Source organism: Littorina saxatilis, linkage group LG1 (genome assembly GCF_037325665.1).
Source record: "Littorina saxatilis isolate snail1 linkage group LG1, US_GU_Lsax_2.0, whole genome shotgun sequence".
Lineage (NCBI taxonomy): Eukaryota > Metazoa > Mollusca > Gastropoda > Littorinimorpha > Littorinidae > Littorina > Littorina saxatilis.
Genome location: NC_090245.1, coordinates 81,980,554 through 82,002,287, shown reverse-complemented (window position 1 = coordinate 82,002,287; position 21,734 = coordinate 81,980,554). Strand labels below are relative to the sequence as shown.

General features: G+C 47.8%; 1 protein-coding gene and 1 non-coding gene across 2 annotated transcripts in view; one reads left to right on the top strand and one right to left on the bottom strand.

Annotated features, from left to right (window-relative positions):
- The window catches only part of LOC138981475 (probable E3 ubiquitin-protein ligase HERC1), a 108,822-nt gene that overhangs the window by 48,304 nt on the left and 38,784 nt on the right, over positions 1-21,734 (top strand). Inside the window, exons 50-68 of the mRNA XM_070354404.1 lie at positions 3,929-4,104; positions 4,551-4,650; positions 4,962-5,249; positions 5,497-5,691; positions 6,051-6,225; positions 7,719-8,067; positions 10,191-10,374; positions 10,794-11,092; positions 11,506-11,615; positions 12,145-12,347; positions 12,836-13,063; positions 13,595-13,719; positions 14,558-14,760; positions 15,449-15,545; positions 15,894-16,076; positions 16,295-16,393; positions 17,361-17,534; positions 18,000-18,132; positions 20,418-20,578. Of these exons, the coding sequence (XP_070210505.1) occupies positions 3,929-4,104; positions 4,551-4,650; positions 4,962-5,249; positions 5,497-5,691; positions 6,051-6,225; positions 7,719-8,067; positions 10,191-10,374; positions 10,794-11,092; positions 11,506-11,615; positions 12,145-12,347; positions 12,836-13,063; positions 13,595-13,719; positions 14,558-14,760; positions 15,449-15,545; positions 15,894-16,076; positions 16,295-16,393; positions 17,361-17,534; positions 18,000-18,132; positions 20,418-20,578 (3,482 nt within the window). The remainder of the gene's footprint in view (positions 1-3,928; positions 4,105-4,550; positions 4,651-4,961; positions 5,250-5,496; positions 5,692-6,050; positions 6,226-7,718; positions 8,068-10,190; positions 10,375-10,793; positions 11,093-11,505; positions 11,616-12,144; positions 12,348-12,835; positions 13,064-13,594; positions 13,720-14,557; positions 14,761-15,448; positions 15,546-15,893; positions 16,077-16,294; positions 16,394-17,360; positions 17,535-17,999; positions 18,133-20,417; positions 20,579-21,734) is intronic.
- Positions 2,476-2,594, bottom strand: LOC138951217 (5S ribosomal RNA). Its single transcript, XR_011451051.1, has one exon. It is a non-coding gene; the product is annotated as a 5S ribosomal RNA (ribosomal RNA).

Sequence of the window (21,734 nt, the reverse complement as noted above, 5' to 3'; positions counted from 1 at the left end):
TCCTCCTCCCTATCGTCCTCCGACTCACTCTCCTCTTCACTTCCCGACAACTCCTCAAAAGCAGGAGTGTAGGGAGCTTGAGGGGGAAGAGCCGAAAGCGATGAAGCAGGCTGTGAAGAAACGCCCACAGAAGCAAGAGGCCGCGAAGACCCCTGCCCCAAAGACGAAACGTCTCCAGCAGCCGAAGGGGGAGAAAAACAACAACCCTGCGACTGTTGGGTCAGCCCAGCCAACGAACCCCCGCCATTTATAGACTGAACAAGAACCCATCGGGTCTGATCAGAAAAGAAATGGTCCGGTCGGGGGTGCCGATCCGGTAGGGTGGTCCGGTGTTCCGGTCCGGTGCCGGACCATCCGGAGGTCCCGTTCGGCACCGAACCATCTACCCACAGAAGTGTTCGGGTGGCTCGGTCCGGACGTGGACATACCGTACCATCCGGACCCGTGGTCCGGTATGGTCCGGTTCGGTGCCAGACCATCCAGACCAACAGAGGTGGTCGGGTGGTCCGGCACCGGGCCATCCGGACCCGTAGGTCCGGACCCGTAGGTCCGGACCCGTAGGTCCGGTACCATCCGGAGGTCCTGTTCGGCACCGAACCATCCGTACGCACAGAAGTGTTCGGGTGGCTCGGTCCGGGCGTGGACGTACCGTACCATCCGGACCCGTAGGTCCGGTTCGGTGCCGGACCATCCGGACCGGTGCCAGACCATCCGGACCAACAGAGGTGGTCGGGTGGTCCGGACCGGTCCGGTAGGGTGGTCCGGTGTTCCGGTCCGGTGTTCCGGTCCGGTCCCGTACCATCCGGAGGTCCCGTTCGGCACCGAACCATCCGTACCCACAGAAGTGTTCGGGTGGTTCGGTCCGGACGTGGACACACCGTACCATCCGGACCCGTAAGTCCGGTGGTCCGGTGCCAGATCATCCGGACCAACAGAGGTGGTCGGGTGGTCCGGTCCGGACCGGACCACCGGTCCAGTACCGGACCATCCGGACCCGTAGGTCCGGTCCGGTCCCGTACCATCCGGAGGTCCCGTTCGGCACCGAACCACCCGTACCCACAGAAGTGTTCGGGTGGCTCGGTCCGGACGTGGACATACCGTACCATCCGGACCCGTAGGTCCGGTTCGGTGCCAGACCATCCGGACCAACAGAGGTGGTCGGGTGGTCCGGACCGATCCGATAGGGTGGTCCGGTGTTCCGGTCCTGTGGTCCGGTCCCGTACCATCCGGAGGTCCCGTACGGCACCGAACCATCCGTACCCACAGAAGTGTTCGGGTGGTTCGGTCCGGACGTGGACCTACCGTACCATCCGGACCCGTAGGTCCGGTGGTCCGGTATGGTCCGGTTCGGTGACAGACCATCCGGACCAACAGAGGTGGTCGGGTGGTCCGGTTCGGACCGGACCACTGGTCCGGTCCGGACCGGACCACTGGTCCGGTACCGGACCATCCGAACCCGTAGGTTCGGTCCGGTCCCGTAGCATCCGGAGGTCCCGTTCGGTACCGAACCATCCGTACCCACAGAAGTGTTCGGGTGGCTCGGTCGGACGTGGACATACCGTACCATCCGGACCCGTAGGTCCGGCATGGTCCGGTTCGGTGCCAGACCACCCGGACCAACAGAGGTGGTCGAGTGGTCCGGCCCCGACCGGACCACTGGTCCGGCACCGTACCATCCGGACCCGTAGGTCCGGTGGTCCGGTGTGTTCCGGTTCGGTGCCAGACCACCCAGACCAACAGAGGTGGTCGGGTGGTCCGGTCCCCACCGAACCACTGGTCCCGTACCGTACCATCCGGACCCGTAGGTCCGGGGGTCCGGCAAGGGCCAGAGGTACTGTCCCGCACCGGACCCTAAGGTCCGGTACGGTCCCGTACCATGGGTCCCGGCCGGACCAAACCCGGAGGTCAAGTCCAGTCGGGACCCGTGGGTCCGGTTCGATCCCGACCCGTAAGCCTGGAACGTTCCGGACCCTTGGTCCGGACCATCCGTCACCCGAACACCAGACGCTAAGGAATGGCGTGGGGTCAAGACGGTCCGGTCGGAGGTGTCGGTCTGAGCAACAGAAACAATGTTCCCGTCGCCCTGACCATTCGACAGAAGTACCACGTTCTGTCGAACACCTCCACGTCCAGTAACTAGTCGGCCGGAGCGTCTATCAAGAGGGACAGCCACCAGTCACACGGACATCAGAGGGAACCGTAGTAGCAGTGGTCGTAGGTACGAAGCCTGAAACCCCTGCCCCCACAGGACCGCCCTGAACGGGGTCAATTCGCATCCCAACCCCAGCGGGGAGGGAATTCAGAGACCCCGTCATCTCCTCCGATCTCCCCCCCCAGGAGGCCGAAACTACTGTCGAAACAGCAGCAGACGACCCAGCGAGGGAGTTCAGAGGAGGACCCGTGTCCCTCCTGGCTTCCACAGCGGTGGAAACCGAGGAGGGCACAGGAGAGGCACCGGAAAAAGGAAGATTTTAATGCCAACTGCACCCGGTGTTCCCAGGCGGTCACCCATCCAAGTACTAACCGGGCCCGACGTTGCTTAACTTCGGTGGTCGGACGAGAACCGGTGTTTTCAACGTGGTATGGCCGTTGGCTGTCAAAACCTGAGTCTCTCCAGTAGCCCCTAGATCGGATTCACCAACCCCCAAAGAGGGTTGGGAATCGACCTGCCCCCGGATTCGAGCCAGGGAGGAGAAGGAAACCTTCCCCCCAGGCCCGAAACCGGGAGGAGCTGAAGCCTGAGACTGAGGGCCGGACAACGGCGTCGAAGGGGGGGAAGCCTGTTCCACTGAAGGAGAAGGAGAAAGAAGCTTTTTCTTTCCCCTCGACCTTCCCCGAACCTTCGACGGCGCAGCCCCGCCCGAAGTCCCAGGCTCAAGCCCAGCCTGTTTGAGCAAGCTCGCATTGAGCTTGCTCAAACAGGCTTTCTCCGCCCTCCCTCGCCGCAAACGCAAAGCGTTTGGGGAGGGAGAGTCGGAGCGCCGAAAGATCCCCTTCTCCGTGCGTAAAACATGACGCTGGGCGCCCGGAGAAGGGTTGCCCCCGGCAGACTCTGGTTCCGTAGAACCAGAGCCCAAAACAGGACGAGACATCCTACCTCGCCCTGTACGTACCCTTAAAGACCGAGAATTAACAAAATTCAAAGAAAATTTAGGTCAATACTCAAGTGAATGCGGCGAAACGAGAAGCAGACGACCGGTCACCACGAAGTAGGACGGGAGGCACGCCGAGTCCGCCACACAAAAACGGAGGCACAAGTTGAAGGAAACACAACGTAGCCTCAAGCCAGAAGTGGAATAACACACAATAATCCAACAGGTGATAGTCCACACAGAAAAGAAGCCTCTTAGTCCAAAATAATCCGGGAGCGTAGCAGAAACACAGCCGGTCTGACACGCGCGAAAAAAGAAAGAGGACGCGCCACCTACATCCTGTAAGGGGGAAGCACTCGGACAGTGCTTGGGATCCACGGTGGCGCATGGTTATGGGAGATAATTGTACCCACTCAGCGTTTTGTCCAATTTTTTCGGCCTATAATAGATAATGTGCAAGAATAGTACTGTCGAGGTAAGTGTTATATTGACACTACCTTTTTTGTTGTTATCTGTCTTTGACATTTTTAATTCTTGCAGGGATGCTGGTGTTCATTGCACATGACTAAGTTCATAATTATCTGATTTCCAGTGTACCCATGTTTTAGTTGTACTGACATGTGCCTACCAGCACATCTGATTTATATCAAAGTGTACAGAGTGTCATTCTGATATCAATGAATTCAGCGGTTGACTGTTTCAAATAGGCTATGAACCTGCTTTAGTCCAACCACCTGCCGACATATGTAGGGACAGAACTGTCAGATTTTCTTGGTGCTTTTATTTTACGTCTGAACATTTCAGAGCATGCTGTTGTCTAACCTCTACTGTTTCAGCCCGAGAGCGCCGTGAGAGCCGTGCAGAGAGGCATCGAGAGGTCGGAGAGGCTCAGCCATTGTTTGACCCCTACGACGACTTTGACCTTCAAGAAGAGCTGTACGGAGAAGAGGGGCTGGAGGATGTGCTCACCCTTGACCCTGTCACCGACACTGGCGATCTCATGTCTTACATTGTAAGTATTTCAACTTTTATTTGTAGGATATGAAATTTGTTTATAAGGAATTTAGGCTGCTTATAAATGTGAAAAAACTATTTCTTTTGCTGCGAAGGAGTAATTGGTAAAGGCTTAGAAGGCTGAGTCTTGGTGAAATTTGTGTGCCTGTTGGCTGTTAAGATGATAAAATAATTCTAACAATGAATTATTGATATTTGTTACTGTCGAACGCTTTGTGTAGCTGATGCTAGAAGTTGAGAAAAATTGTTAGGATTGTAGTAGTACTGAAAGAATTCAAGCACTATGGCAACAGCTAAATTGGTAACTGTGATAAATATGATAAGCAGCATGAACATTTTACCTGAGCACACAAAAATGTTTGCCTGTGTTTCTTGATTGCTTTGTGTGGCTTCACATTTGGGGCATAAACTCTAAAAAGAATTGACATTTAGGGGCTTGTGCAGCGCCGGCGATTTGGACCGCGGTCAGTGAGATGTGAAATCTGCAGCATAGAATCCACCAACTTCAACCATCACATGCGTTTGGCTCACCCCGGGTGTGGAGGTCAGTTGTGGTCAGCAAATACACATGTTTCTGATATTTATGTTTTTGCTTCGTACGCATTAACTGTTGATTGGCTTTCCAAAACTGTGGCGTGTATGGTAGGTAATGAAACTTTTAATTGATGATGAGATTCAAATTTGGATATACGTGTACTGCAATACTTTTTGATAACAGAGTCGAGAATTTCTGTGGTTGCAAAATTCCCTCAGTTGTTGTTAATATACCTTGATTCAGATGTTTTCCTTATAAAATAAAACCACGAAGACAACTTTGATTAGTGTAATGCAGTGATCATTTTTTTGTCTTGACAGGTAGCTGTGAGGGGCGTGGCTACCGCAGCACAGGCGTCTATGACAATGGCTGGTTCGATGGTGCGTGCGGTACAGGTCATCCTTTCTACCTGCTCTGCCAGTCGTGTAGAGAGTGCTACCTGCGAGAGAACCAATCGGCTCGCTCCACACACAGCGATGCCCAAGACAGCATGGCCACGCCACCCTTTTCTGGGCAGTCGAGTTTCTCGGAACGAGCGGCGGCGGGTCCCTTGTCCGGGGGGATTGGCGCACCTGACCTGCTGGGAGCTGCTGAAGTGAAGCCTGACAGTATGTTGAATATCTGTTCTTGCTGCATGGTTGTCTGTTCTGGTCATTCAGATCTTTGGATTCATTGTCTGTTGCTTTGTGTACTTCTATACTTATACTAAATGTTCACAGCAAGATGACATGTCACCTCTGCACTTAACATTTTGCCTAATGTTGCTAACGCAGGGCAGCATTTTCTTATTTTTGAAGCTTTTATCAGTCATACCAGATTTCATTGCATGACCCTCGTTGTTTTTCTACTCTACAGCCGATCTCTTCTTCATGACGGAGGAGCAGCTGAGCAGCACAGGGGCAGACAACTACCACAAACTGCTGCCTCGACTGGGACTGAGCGATACCAGGACCACCCCAGACCCTGTGAGGTTCTCCGACAGCGATCCGTTGGGAGCCCGTCTCATGTCAGGTTCTGTAACCGATGTGGCCCAGGTGCCTACTAATACAGGTCAGCTTGCGATTTTGGGATATTTTTTAACAGATGCTAATTATCCTTTAGTTGCTGTGTTTAAAAGGCCAGAGCAAACTTGACTGGGTTGAAATCATTTGTGACATATCCAGATGAAAACTTAAAGAAAGTATAAATACTGGGTGAGAGAGGGACAGTTATGTTGTTTTGAAGGCTATACATTCTTTCCATAGGGATCTTGTTTCAGATGTCTAATACAACAGTCACTTCTGAATGAGTCTGATGCATTTGTCAAGCAGTCACAGCCATACTTTTGTTGTTTCTGCTTGTTCATGTTGCAAACATCTACCAGAACCATGAAAAAGGTCTGAAGTGTTTAACATGTCTGTCTTTTAAAGGTGCCATGCCAAAGAACATAAAAGTTGAGCCGCGACCAAAGAACCTGGGAGAACAAGCTCGCCACCTGCGATCCACAGCCGACCGACTTCTAGCACTGCGTCGCACAACCACCGCCACCCAGATCTTGCTGGCTCGAACCCTAACCCTTCAGGTTCTAGGCTTCCTGGCTGACAGGTAGGTCGCTGCAGGACTGTTGGAACATTGGATTTGATATGTGCGTGCATACTTGTGTCGCTTGAAGTGTTTGTTTAAGCTTTGTGTCAAAGCAGCTCTGGATTAATGAAAGAATTTGCAATACTTAAAACAAGCAACATTCTTTCATCCAAGTCCAAGCCTGTACTCACATTTATAACATCCTATCCTACTGACTGCGCCCGTCACTCATTTCTTCATTCCACTGGATTTCTCGCTTATGCCATTGGAGTGGGTGATGAAGACAGTGCAAGATTTCTGAAAAGGAACCAAATTTGCAAGAAAAGTATTGGAATTATTACGTGGTATAACTTAGATTGGGTAACCAAACATACAGTGGACCCCCCCTCCCCCCCCTTAAAAGACCTCAACAAAATGTGAGGAAATCAGGTCTTGAAATTGGGATCAATTTACAGAGGTTATGAAAAGAAAATGTGAAGAAACAGTCTTAAAAGGGAGGAAGTCTTCAATCTTCTTCTTCTGCGTTCGTGGGCTGAAACTCCCACGTACACTCGTGTTTTTTTGCACGAGTGGAATTTTACGTGTATGACCGTTTTTTACCCCGCCATTTAGGCAGCCATACGCCGTTTTCGGAGGAAGCATGCTGGGTATTTTCGTGTTTCTATAACCCACCGAACTCTGACATGGATTACAGGATCTTTCTCGTGCGCACTTGGTCTTGTGCTTGCGTGTACACACGGGGGTGTTCGGACACCGAGGAGAGTCTGCACTCAAAGTTGACTCTGAGAAATAAATCTCTCGCCGAACGTGGGGACGAACTCACGCTGACAGCGGCCAACTGGATACAAATCCAGCGCGCTACCGACTGAGCTACATCCCCGCCCGAAGTCTTCAATCAGGGGGGTCTTAAAACGGGGGTTCCATTGTATCTGCTAGAAACTTTTAACATTTTTGAGTCACTTGAGAAAAAGTGACTCTATGTAATCGGTCAGTGTTAGTCTGTCCGGCCGGCCGGCCGGCCGGCCGGCCGGCCGGCCGTAGACACCACCTTAACGTTGGACTTTTCTCGGAAACTATCAAAGCGATCGGGCTCATATTTTGTTTAGTCGTGACCTCCAATGACCTCTACACTTTAACGATGGTTTCGTTGACCTTTGACCTTTTTCAAGGTCACAGGTCAGCGTCAAAGGAAAAATTAGACATTTTATATCTTTTCTCGGAAACTATCAAAGCGATCGGGCTCATATTTTGTTTAGTCGTGACCTCCAATGACCTCTACACTTTAACGATGGTTTCGTTGACCTTTGACCTTTTTCAAGGTCACAGGTCAGCGTCAAAGGAAAAATTAGACATTTTATATCTTTGACAAAGTTCATAGGATTATTCTTTACATCAAAGTATTTACATCTGTAGCCTTTTACGAACGTTATCAGAAAAACAAGGGAGATAACTAGCGCGTTTGCTCTTCTTGTTTAATCGTTTTAATATAAAGTCATTGTTTTGTACACCAACAGCAGTGGGTCATGTCATCTGTCCCTGGCACTGGAACACCTGGGCCTGGCCGACATCATGCAGATCGTGCGCCTCATGTCTCTTTGCGCCTCCGGCAAGATGACCCCCTCCTCCCACACAGCCACCGACGCCTCTCGCCCGGCAGCAGCAAACGCCGCTAGCGTCAACCTCAGACCCTGTGGCGGACCTACTGGTGGTGTGGGTGGCAGTGGTAGTGCTGGTGGTGTTGGAGGGATGAAGCCTGGGTCGCACGAAGCCAGCGTTCACCTGCAAAACCTGACCAAAGCCATTGGAGCGCTTGTCCAGGACAACCCTGGGTCCCTGAAGCAGCTAGTGCAGCTATGTACTCAGGTCAGTATCCACATCACTTGTTAAGCGTGTCATTAATCGGGCCAAGTCAACTTCATGAAGTCTACTTTATGAAGCTGGCTGCACGAAGCATTAGCACTGATTTCACGAAGTCGTCTTTGGGCTCAATTAAGGACAGGCTTAAGTGAGTGTAAGGATGTACAGTGGAGTCCGGGTACAACGAATCTCAAGGGAGATACATTTTAGTTCGTTATATCAGTAATTCGCTGTAGAGTTTTCAACCCTAAATGGCCTCAAGACAAGTTTTCCCACTCACCTTCAAATGATCGTCCCATCGATCTTTCCTTGGAGAGTACAATCTCTGCATGCTTCATAATATAATCCATAGAGAGGCATAGTTCAAATGTTCACTTTACTGTAATTTTAGAAGTAAAATTTAAAAAGTCGTGTAAAAGCATGTACGGTATTTTCCGGGTCATTAAGGGGGCACTTTTTTTCCAGGAGTGTATCAAAATAGAAATAAAATCAAAGAGACCGCCTGAGTACCAGTCAAACAACTTGTGATAATGCATGTTTCAGCTGAGACATCAAAGAGACCGCCCCATAGATTAAACTGTCACTGACCCCTGTGCAGGAAATGTTTCCACTCTCATATGACAGGGGAACCACCTCATAGCTAAAACTGGGTCATTGACCCCTGGGAAGAAGGTCAGTGTCTTTTAAAAACGCTCGCGCTGGACCCGAGTACTCTTCAGACATTCACACACACACACACACACACACACACTCTCTCTCTCTCTCCCTCCCTCTCTCTCTCTTTCTTTCTTTCACACACACAAACACACACACACACCACACACACACACGAGTACAGACTCATGCACGCGCACACACACACACACAAACACACACACACACACACACACACAAACAGTAACACTAACACATGTGCACAAAATGAACACACACACACACACACACACACACACACACACACCGCGCGAGAGAAACTAAAGACTACAGGGAGGCATTGACGTCAAAGACTTTCGACCGTGACGTAATTACGTCACTATTCTTGGTTTACGGTACCATTCCGCGGCTTTGCCACGAGTATGCCATAGTCTTGGTTGGCCGAGACCTTGCACCGTTCGTTGTAGCCTTGTGACTTTTAGAGACAAAACTGCTCTGGGGGGATGAAAACGTGTTTGTTATAAGAGGGATTCGTTATGCAAATGAGTTCAAAAGCTTCGTTGTAGCCCGAAAGTAACAAGTAAGAAATAGAAGGCTGTCTGCCGGGAAATCAATGGCAGTTTGTTAAAAGCGGGATTTCGTTTTACCCAGGTTCGTTATAGCTGGACTCCACTGTAGTAGTAGAAGTAGTAGTAGTATGGACTGGAAAAAGTGTTCCATAAGCCTCGCGGCTTTTTAAGCCTCCCATCTCATTTGGTTTCTGGAACATTTGGGCAGTTTATGAAAATAAAAAGACATTTATGAAAAGAAAAGACCAAATGTGAAATGAAAATGTGATTGAGACATGCGTACCAAACATGGAACAGTGGTGTGACCGAACAGAGTACATTTCATTTTTTAAAAAAGGAGGAATACTTAAAAATTCACAAATTTGTTGGAACTTATCCAGTTAGAAAGTTGGCAGGCTGACTCTGCCTGGGATATTTTCTGTTCATTTGTTCTTGTGTGTTCACTTTACTGTGCAAACCAAAATATCTTGAAGGTCCTCTCCGCCTCCTGAAAACAGTTAGCCCCACTGTCTTAGGCTGGTCAGGCTTTTACATGAGATAAGACCATCTCTCAGCTTGGTCACATACCAAAAATGAACAGCCTGGGTGCTTTCTGCGCACACAATTTTTTTTTTTTTTAAAGAATTAAGTGCCTTTTTCGGAAATTAATTCATAGAAAAAGTCCAAATCACCCTAGCAAGCATTCATGGTGTTCACTTTTGGTATGTGACCTGGGAACGCAGAAGAAGGAGAAGGTATGTGACTAAGTGGATGGATGGTCTTATCCCATGTTGAAGCCTGCATGGCCAGATCTGCTTCAAAAAGGAAATTCTATGATCTCATTGTGAATTGCTAGGACTCGCGCTATAGAAAAGTTATTTATTATTATTTATTGTTTTTATTATCGTCTGCCGTAATCCCTCACAGGAGCTGATGTCAGCGGCCATGGGTCTAAACACCAGCAGCCTGGAGGACCTGAGTTCCTTGCGGACATTGTCGGCCCAAACCCCCACCTCCTCCTCCTTCACTGTGGTGCAGGCCCTCGTCTCCCTCCTCACACAGGGCGGCTGGCACGCCAGGCTTCTGCAAGCACAGCTCTCGGGGGAGAAGTGTGAGTTTTGACGCTTTGTGTCTGGTGGTGGTGGTTCTGGTGATGATTATCTCAGAGTGCATGCACTTGTTTCTGTTGTTTTCGAGTCAGGTTTAGTGGTTTTATATGTACAGGTACGTTTTATGATCTTCATTGATATCATAGAGTCAGTTTTATGTTTTGTTGAAAAAAGTTTGCGGTAACCTCTGGAGTCGCCTACTACCAACTGTTTTGCTGAATGACCCTTCTGGCACAGCTAATGGTGGAAAGGCGTACTGTTAGACCAGTAGACAGAGGGATAGGTGAATACATTTGCTGACCAGTTTGCCCACTCCATCATCCCACTCACTAGCTTTGGTAGTCTGTAAAGAATTGTCAAGACATTCCTTTGTGTGAGCACTAGCTTTTCTAAGCAGACTATCGCATTCTCTCTGCAACAGCTGACGTCGGCAGCAGCCCTCAAGCGCCTTTGACACCAACAAGTCCAACAACGGCATCAGGCGGTGCCACCGCTTCTGCCCCTGCCACCACTCCCACCTCCACCCTCACCACCCCCAGCGCCCCCTCACAAGCCAGGGGCAGTAACTGTTGGCATCTACAGCTGATCAATGCCTTGTCGGCATGCATCATCTCGGCACGAATGCCGTCACACCACCGACAGTGGTCAGCTCAGCAGCTGGCGCGATCTCTGGAGCAGTCGTCTCAACCCGCTCATCGTTCTTCTGGAAGTGATAATCAGGTAGGTAGATGGTTGGTGATGGTTACGGTGCATGTATTTGTGTGTGAGTGTGTATGAGTGTGTGTGTGTGTGTGTGTGTGTGTGTGTGTGTGTGTGTGTGTGTGGGTGTGTGTGTGTGTGTGTGTGTGTGTGTGTGTGCAGACTGTTAGCAGGCAGACTGAGATGAGACAGACAAGACAACCTTAGTAAAACAGACAGACAAACTAAGACAGACAGACAGATTTTGTGTTGCCATCGAAGATATAAGTCAATGTAGTAGGTGCTCATTTATGTAGTGATGCTTTACTTTGTTTCACACTTGATCTAAAGACTGAATCGTTTAAAACACTTGCTGCCCGTGGGACTGCTTTTGAGATGGTTATTTTTGATGTCGGGGAGCTTGCAGGTAGAAGATTGTCAAAAAACTGTTGCAGGTGGATCTGGGTGGCGACCTTGGCACGGCTTCTGTCATACCACTTGAGGGTCATCAAAATCGCGTCTCCTCGTGTCGGTGGAACCAGAAGAAACAATTCTTGGCGTCCAGGTAAGGGCTGTCTCTTGCTGTTGACATTTTTCTCTTCCTGCTCTGTGCTACTTGCCATGTACTGTCTTGTCAGTGAAATGCTCAGGCTTTTTACAGCCTAGATTCATTGACTGAGGCAAAACAGTGTTGCTACTGAAATTATTTTCCATTGTAGCTACAGGTACGTCCGGTTCAGCAGAGCAGTAAAGGGGTCTGGTAGCTCAGTTGGTAGAACTGGACTTGTCATCCTCAGGGTCACATGTTCGAACCCAGGCTGGGACAGACACAGGTCAACTTTATGTGATGACTCGAAAACGGCAGGTATATCCCACCCCCGTGTCACTTCCTCAGCAAGTAAAAGACTACGTCATGACTTCTGTCATTTTTTTGCCAGAAGTTCAAGTGGCTGATAACACCAGTGCACCTAATTCTTTTTGCTGCCAGCTTTAAGCTGGGAGGAATCGTCCCGAATTGTCCAACAATGGGACAATAAAGTATGAATGTAAATTGATAGTGAAGCCGACGTTTAAAGACAGTGTCATTTTTGCAGTGGTCATGATGGAACGGTGCGAATATGGAACCTCCCCAACAAGACCCACGCCTTCCTGCAGCAGACCTGCATTTTCCATCGTGGGGAGGAGGTGCGCGGGGAGGGGCATGACGGCTACCACCTCAGTCATCTCTGCTGGAACTCCAATGGACGACTGCTGGCCGCTAGTCATGAGGATATGGTCAACATCTGGGCTGTCGGAGGTTGGTTGTCATTGCTTTGTTTTGTGTGACTGGGTTAGTTTTTTAGCGTTTGTGGTTGAAGGAAAAGGATGTTTTGGTTGAGGTATTGTCTTGGATTTGCCCAGGTGAGAGTGAGAGAGGAAGCGATAGAGAGAGAGAGATAGTGTGTGTTTGTTTGTGTGTGTGTGTGTGTGTGTGTGTGTGTGTGTGTGTGTGTGCGCGCGTGTGTGAGTGTGTCAAAGTGAGTGAGTGAATGAGTTGGTTAAGTTACTGAAAATGCCTAATAAGACTTTATGAGACAATTGAGATTTTGTGTAAACTCAAGAAGCATTCCAGAGGAGTTTCAGAGGAATTCCAGACAAGAGAGCTGAAAGACAGGGAAGAAGGAGAAGCAAGAAGATAAAGGATCTAAAGTCCAGAAAATCACAACTTTCATGCAGCTACGGTAAAACCCCTGCTCCCCTCCCTCTAAAGTTTACGCTATTTTCATACCATAAGATTTTCACCAGCTCCTCTCTGTGGGCTGTTTATTCCAGGGGGCGGTAGAGGTCACCTTGACATTCAGCAGCAGTGGGTCACGGCCTTGACCTGGCCCCAGTCACGAGGCATTGGAGGTCATCTGGGACTCAACACAGACACCCTGCTGGTTGGACGGCATGACGGCTCTGTTGGTACAATCGACGTCATCGACAGCTCAACATTCAGGTGCAAGGAGCTTGCCCACTGCTGCAGAAATGGTACTGGGGATTTTGGGTGTTGTGTTGTCAATGTGTGCTTGTGGAAGTGAAGTGTGTTTGGACAGAGCCGTTTTTGTTCAGTTTAAAAATGAGTTTGATTCAAACTAGAGTGTAATCTTGAGGTTAGATTGTTGCAAGCTGCAGTACAGTCAGCAGGTTGCTTGTAGAGAACAGAGGGCTGTCAGCCTCTGGTGTTGCATGATACATGAGAAAATATGATGGCTCTCCAATTCTGCACACAGCTATTGGAGTTGAATGTAACACGTTTTGGACAATAACTGCTGTTGGTTCAATTCTGCATAGGGTTGACAAATTCTTTATTCCTTCAAAAGATGCAGCTTATTTTAGAGCACATTCTTTAAAAGTTTTATAGTGGGTTATCCTGACAACGAAAAAGCTTCCATAGGCAAACATTTTAACTTTGTGCATATATTTGTGATCTTGTTTTTGTGAGTACATAATTCTTTTGTATTTCAACTCATATTGTATAAGTTTTGCCTGTTTCATTAACTTTGTGGTGGTGTGTTTTAGTGTCTGTGACCCAGCTGGCGTGGTTTGACGAGGACCACAAGTTTGCTGTTGCCTACAGTGACGGGGAGCTGTTGTTGTGCAGCAGAAACGAGTTTGAGGAACCGCTCAAGGTGGAAGCGCATCAGGTCTGAACACTTCAGCTTTGGTGTTATTGTTAACAGCTTGTTTAGCCTTCACATAATGTCTGCTGATCGTCATTTCAAGAATAAGTTGTCTCTGTTTTCTGCACCGTTGTGGAGAAGCACGGATCTGAAGTTACATGCTGAAATGAGAACAAGTTGATTTGATGAGTGATGAGCTACTTATTTTGAAAGTGCTTTTGGTTTGCTTTACTTACAGATTTATTACTGTTTAGCCTAGTTTGCTCACCAACCATTCAGAAATGAAAGATCAGAAAACTCTGCAGTTCTTGTGGTTGCCATAGCATCATCAGAGAAATGAACGTACATGTATTAAGTTGAAAAGCAAGGTGTATTACCAAGGAACGGCTTGTACGCCTCAGCAGAAACACTATAACTTCAGGAGTAGAAATAGAAGTAAAGGTAAACGCATCTAAAGGGCGGGGATGTAGCTCAGTCGGTAGCGCGCTGGATTTGTATCCAGTTGGCCGCTGTCAGCGTGAGTTCGTCCCCACGTTTGGCGAGAGATTTATTTCTCAGAGTCAACTTTGTGTGCAGACTCTCCTCGGTGTCCGAACACCCCCCGTGTGTACACGAAAGCACAATACCAAGTGCGCACGAAAAAGATCCTGTAATCCATGTCAGAGTTCGGTGGGTTATAGAAACACGAAAATACCCAGCATGCTTCCTCCGAAAACGGCGTATGGCTGCCTAAATGGCGGAGTAAAAAACGGTCATACACGTAAAATTCCACTCGTGCAAAAAACACGAGTGTACATGGGAGTTTCAGCCCACGAACGCAGAAGAAGAAGAACGCATCTAAACATGTACCTGTGTGTTGCAGAGTGCTATCACCAGCCTACAGTGGGACCCCACAGGTCAGGTCCTGGCTACCTGCGCCAGCGGTGACCCCAGAATCTGCGTGTGGTCTCACCGCGGTGAGGGGCTGTTCTGTGCTGCAGAGCTGGTTCACCCAGCGGCACTGACCACTGTGGAGTGGTGCCACATGCAGGGCGTTCCTGACGAAAGGAGACTCATGATTGCTGGGTGGGTGGCTTGATGGACAGACTTCAGAAATAACTCGGTCAGGCTTGTATGCACTACAAAAGAGTGAATACTCCTGCTTTTATTGAGGCTTTCCACACGCTCTCCTTGTCACATGTTTCAGACACACCCCTTGCTAGTGACTGTCCTATAATGTCACTTGAAAATGTTTGACTTGATAAAAGTAAGAGCATTCACTCCCTCACAACCCATACAAACCCGACAGAGTTATTTCCCAACATTGTCTATTTTCAGACAGCTTTAAAGTTGATATGTGACCCTCCACCACGAAATGAGTCGCATGTCACCTCGCGCGATTCTGCGCTAGGCTTAATATAAGCCCGGGGAGTGTCTGGTAACAGTGTGAGGGTCACCATAGTCACAGGCTTGTAACTCAAACAGTTTTCGCTCTTTTCTAAAACGGTTTTCACCACTGGATAGAGCATAAAAAACTCTATAGGAAAATTTAAAAATATGAAAATCATGCAAAGGTGACATGCGACTCATCCCGTGGTGGAGGGTCACATATCGCTTGGCAACGTGTACAGAGAATAGAGCTTTCACAATAAGACATGCTATGTGCAACAGTTACAGAAAAAGTTTCATGTTTTGGGGTGTAGGTGTGATGTTTCAGTATGTTTTCTTATTGTCCATGTGCATACTTTATATAAACTGCTCTTTGTGTTTGCAGAGGCTGTGAGAATGGTAAGGTGTGTGTATGGACATTGGAGCAGCCCACCAGTCACACAAAGACCTTCCTTCCCAAGTCACAGAGCATGGAGTCACAGGTAAAAATAGTTTAACTTTTAGCAGCTGTCTGCCACATTCTTAAAAAAAAAAAAACACACCTGAAAATAGCTTCATCTGTGTTTGTATGTGTGTGCGTGCGTGGGTGCATGTGTGTTTTTGAGTTTGTGTGTGTGTGTGCGTGCATGCTTGCACACGTGTGTGGGTGAGGGGGGGGGGGGTGTCTGTGGGTGTGCACTAGTTCTGAGGGAGATCATGTGTCATATGGAAGGTAGTTTGTCTGGTGACATTTGCAAGGGATCTATTATATTTCTATATGTTATGTCTTTTCGAAAAAGCGTTCATTTTGTGAAACATGATCTTAAGCATCCCCTTTGACTTTTTCCCAGGACTTTGAGGACAGCCATTTCAGGGAGAGCAACAAGGCAGTCAAGCAGAAGCGTCTGCAGAGCAAGCTGATGGTGACCTTGACAGGCCACATTGTGTCCTTGACCTCTCTGAGCTTCAGCCCCAATGCCCTTATGTTGACCTCTGGCTGTGCAAAAGGCTGGCTCAACATCTGGTCACTGCAGGTTAGTGACTGTTCTAGAACCCCAGCTTGAAATCAGCAGCTCTGATGTTAACAGTTTTAAGACCAAATGAAGTTGGGTTTCAAAAGAAAGAAACACAATAAGAAATCGGGAAAGAAAACTGTTTTGTTAAACAACTCTTAGGCTAGTGTTTTGGAGTAAACACTGATTCTGATGATGTACCCAATGTTAATCCTGCACACTATTTTGCCTTTTTTCAGGATGCATGTTTGCTGCAGACACACACAGGCACTGGCAGTGTGCGTGGTTTGGTCTGGTTCTGTGACCGTACTATTGCTACCTGCTTCAGCAGGTCAAAGGTCAGAGCATCAATGTTGTTTACTGATATGTCTGTTATTGAAAATTGTAATTCAATCAAGTTGGCGTTTTAATGAAACAGATCCTTTGATTGGTCAGAATGCCCCAACTCATCAAAAATTACCGGTCATTAATTGTCAATAACAATTCGCTAAAAAAGCCATTAACAACCTGCTGGCGAGGCGCATTGATACAACCTCAACTAGTCTCGGTTAGCTTTGAGGGTCATTTTACAAGTAGGAAATATGAAGGCCAACGAAAATACCGAGACTATAAGGTATGCGAAGTGATGACGTCGAATACGTGACGTAAGTTGATGCATGAATTCTTCTGGACTACGTCAGTCAATTCCAAAGATCGCTTTTGTGATGAAAAGAATTTGTTTTAGAGTTTGCTGTCCAGAAACCCGTCAAAATGTATGTGAAAAAAACCCCAACCAGGAGCAGAATGATAAGATAGGAATACAGAGACATATTTCTTGGGACTTGACCCTTGCAGGTAGGTGGACTGAAAGTAGTGTGTGAACAGAACAGAACCAATTCTGTCTGTTTACAACCGCATGAATTACAATAACATTAACATGCTTCCATATTAATGTGTAATTGTTTCCATTGTTTTTTTCTTGGATTGTGAAAAGTAAATGATGTAAACTTGTGAAGGATTGTTTCCTGAATCTGAGATTTCAAGGCACAAATGTTAATATTAGAGTGAAGTGTTAATCTTGGAAATTATTGACCACTGTGGTCATATATTGCATCCAGCTTCATAACGCTTAGATCTGAATGCGTAACTTGAAGGGTCGAACTTTAGGAGGGTGTGTGTGTGTCGAGGGGAGGGAAAGGGGTTTTAGCTGTAAACTTCACAAATAAAAACATGAATGAAAGAGCTGTACCATCATTCAACACGGCAAGCAGAATATTTTAAATGTTGCTTCATTTACCAACACTGTCTTTTCACTTTCATCTTCAGGATGTGATTCTGGTTAACTTCAGTCCAGACTCTTTCCACAAGAATCGTGTGATGGCCATCGCCCGTAAGCATCTCAAGCAGCAGGGCATTGTGGGATTGCAGCAGGCGCCGTGTTTCCGTGGTTTGCTCCAGCGTCTTCCCACGATGCTGCATGATCAGTTCATCCATGAGAAGGTAAGGGACGTTTTGTACACTCTGTAGTTCCAGACACATTTACTAGCCGCATGCGATTATATTGGTTGAACTCATTTAAAAAATAAAAAAAAATTGGTTGGTTTGTTGACATCCCTGCTTGTTTGTTCTATTTCTGATATGTTAAGTGACCATCACAGTTTTCTGAGTTTGACAAGTTAAATAGCTTCTTGACCTTGGCAAAAATGTACAGGGATGATATAGGTTATCCGCGAATGATAAAGTGACATTTGTTTTGCACAGAAAATAGTACCTATATTAATCCAAGGTTTAGCTTTATGAACTTTTGACGTGTGAAGCCGGTGCTGCTGATAGTGATGATGATGGTGATGATGGTGATGGTGATGACAACGGTGATGGTGACGATGATGATGATGATGATGATGATTGATTGATTGATTGATTGATTGATTGATTGATTGATTATGATGATGATGTACTGTGCAGCCGTCAGTGTTGCTGGGAGAGCAGCTGCTGCACAGTCAGTACCTGCAGTGTCTGGCAGCGCTGGCTGTAGGCTTTGGCCTGGACACCGTCCTCTGCTTCTCCCCCGAGCCCCTCCACCACTGTCACAACACAGGTAGGTACAGTCAAACCTGTCCGTAACAACCACGACTGACCCAAAGTGGTCGTTATGGTCGTTATAGTCTTTATATACTGTTCAAAAAAAGAAACGCATAGTTGCTACTTGCCAAATTTGTTTTATTTTTCGAAAAAATTAACAGAAAATCCAATATTTAGATTATTTGTTTGAAATTTGGTATGGACACAGTTGAATGCACACACTGTTCATTTGCATCTTCAAATCAATCAGTCAATCAATACGATTGGGTGCCGAGGCTGTCAAGTCAGTAGGGGGTGTGACTGCCTTGAGCAGCAACAACTGCCCGGCACCTTCTGGGCATGGACTGGATCAGATGCCGGATATCTTGCTGTGGGATGGTGTCCCACTCCTCCTGAAGTGCCTGCAATAGATCGCGGTGATTTGCCGGCGCTTCTTCTCGCCTGCGCACACGTCTGTCCAATTCATCCCAGAGGTGTTCTATCGGGTTCATGTCTGGCGACATGGATGGCCTGGGAAGCACCTGGACATGGTGGTCGGTGAGGAACTGGGTGGTGAGTCGTGCTGTGTGCGGGCGAGCGTTGTCCTGCTGGAATATGGCATCCTGGTCAGCCAGAAGAGGAAGGGCGTGTGGGCGCAGAATTTCCTCCACGTATCGCTGGGCAGTTATGCGCCCTTGGACGTGCACCAGGGTGCTCCTTCCAGCGGTATTGATCGCCCCCCACACCATGACGCCTCCACCACCATGAACGGGTGCCTCATCCACACAGTTGGGCGCGTAACGTTCGTTTACTCTCCGGTAGACCCTCCTCCGACCATCATGTCGCTGGAGCAGGAAGTAGGACTCGTCGCTGAACCACACGTGTCTCCAGTGATTCCGGACGGTCCAGCGAAGGTGCTGGTTGTCCCACTGCACTCGGTTCTGGCGATGGCGGCGGGTGAGGACAGCTCCTCTGTGAGGTCTGCGAGCTCTCAAACCAGCTTCATGCAGGCGGTTCCGCACGGTCTGGTCCGATAATCGGTGTGGACCGGGAAGAGCCTGGACAGAAGATGAGGCCGACAGGAAACGATTCCGGAGGTGGCGGAGCCGTATGAAGCGGTCGTGAGCAGCAGTTGTCGCCCTTGGTCTTCCCGCTCGTGGCAAGTCAGCAACGGAGCCAGTGGCTTGAAACCTGACCCACAGTCTACTGATGGTGCTCTGGGACACGTGGAAGTGCCTGGCGATTGCACTTTGACTTTGGCCTGCTTGTAAACGACCCAATGCAATTTGGCGGTCTTCTCTGCTCAATCGGGCCATCTTTCGTCGCTGAATTGTCGTCTGATTTCTTTGTGGCGAACAATCCGCTTTTATGGGTTTTGGAAGACATGGTGAGAGCTCAATATTCCCCGAGTTTCACGAGATTACACTGAAGCATGACGAGTGGTCATGCCAAATGAGCAATTTTGACATTGTAGCCACTGATAACGCATGCGTCACGTGCAGAGCTCACTTGTGGCAATGGACGAAAGGTCGACGACCAGATAAACATTTTCTGCAGTTTGGTGGATATCCTTGTAGCCATATAACTAAATTATCCAAATATTACAAGCTATGCGTTTCTTTTTTTGAACAGTATAGAAAGGTGAATCATACAGAAGAAAAGAAAAGCTTGTTGGGGATCCTGTGGAATGGACGTTTGGGGCTGGTGGTCATTTTTGAGCGTTTGTTGCCAGGATAGGTTCAATTGTTGTATGATAGCTTTATGTGGTTTAAGAACTGGGTACTCTAGACTCAATGTAGTTGTGTATTAACAGGTACATGTTGACCCCCCAATAGTGCCACCCACTGCTTAAAAACACAAGGACACACACACACATACACGCAAGCATATGCGCGTGCGCGCGCATGCACACACATACACACACACACACACACACACTCACTCACTCACTCACTCACTCACTCACTCACTCACTCACTCACTCACACACACACACACACACACACACACACACACACACACACACACACACACACACACACACACACACACACAGATTGACACACACACACACACACACACACACACACTCACTCACTCACTCACTCACTCACTCACTCACGCACACACTCACACACACACACACACACTCACACTCACACACTCACACACACACACACATATATATTCATGTCACTTAACTTTTTTATTTGTTCGCATGCTGCGCTTGTGTGTGTGACTAGTGTTGCATAAACATGGTTCAAACCCACAAGCAACACAAATGAGGGCTAAATTTGACCATAACAGCTGTGTGTATTGAAGGTCCGCTGTGCCTGGAGCACCTGGTGGCTGAGTGGCAGTGGCTGCTGTCCTACTCCACGGTCATCAAGTCAGCGGTGGCGCTGTTGCATCGACACCCCTTCCCTCCCGCCTTCAGGTTCCTGGCCCGCAACTCTGTGGAAGAGGTGCAGGGGGAGGCCTATGTGAGTACTTGCCCGTTTTTCTCTGCTTGGTTAATAGACGATTGTCGGAAATAACTGCGTCGAGTTAGTATGGGTTATGAAAGAGTGAAGGGTATTTAATAATTGTTTCATTTTTGAACAGACTTTTGTTCAAAATAACTAACATGAAACAATTATTGAATACCCTTGCTTTTCCTCTGACAAATTAAACTTCACACATGCTCCTGTCCCAGTGTTTCCGACACACCCCGCGCTAGTGATTGACCCCTCCAATGTTTGTCCGAGTAAAAAGCAAGGGTATTCACTCTTTCACAACCTATAAAAACCCAACAGAGTTATTTTCAGAATTTGTCTATTGAGTTGGTTTGAACAGATTTTTATTCAAAATAACTAACATAAACAAATTATTAACAAGTACTCCAAGGACACAATTACTCAATTGAGTTATGAACTAAAAACTGTTTTGTGTTAAGAATAGATTAAATTACATATCTTATCCCAACTCACACCCCCCGCGGGTTAGGGGGAGTCCCATATTGGTTGGGACGAGAAAGAATTTACCCGATGCTCCTGAGCATGTCGTAAGAGGCGACTAACGGATTCTGTTTCTCCTTTTACCCTTGTTAAGTGTTTCTTGTATAGAATATAGTCAATTTTTGTGAAGATTTTTGTCAAGCAGTATGTAAGAAATGTTAAGTCCTTTGTACTGGAAACTTGCATTCTCCCAGTAAGGTAATATATTGTACTACGTTGCAAGCCCCTGGAGCAAATTTTTGATTAGTGCTTTTGTGAACAAGAAACAATTGACAAGTGGCTCTATCCCATCTCCCCCCTACCCCCGTCGCGATATAACCTTCGTGGTTGAAAATGACGTTAAACACCAAATAAAGAAAGATCCCAACTCACATATAGCAATTTACTTCAGTCTAGTGCTAGGACGCTGCCACGCATCGCCTTGGTAACAAGGGAGGCAATTCTAAAAAAAGAACTACCTTGACCCATAAACAGGACAAAGTCAGACCGAGGCTGACTTCCTACTCGTGCCGCCATCTTGTATCATTCACTCTACAGCGTCCGTGTCTATTGGACGTGTCTTTGTTACGCTTAGGCTTTTTAGCCTTTCGTCTGACCTCAGCTTTGGTCAGACTTCACCTTGGGTCTTTCTACACGTCCCTCT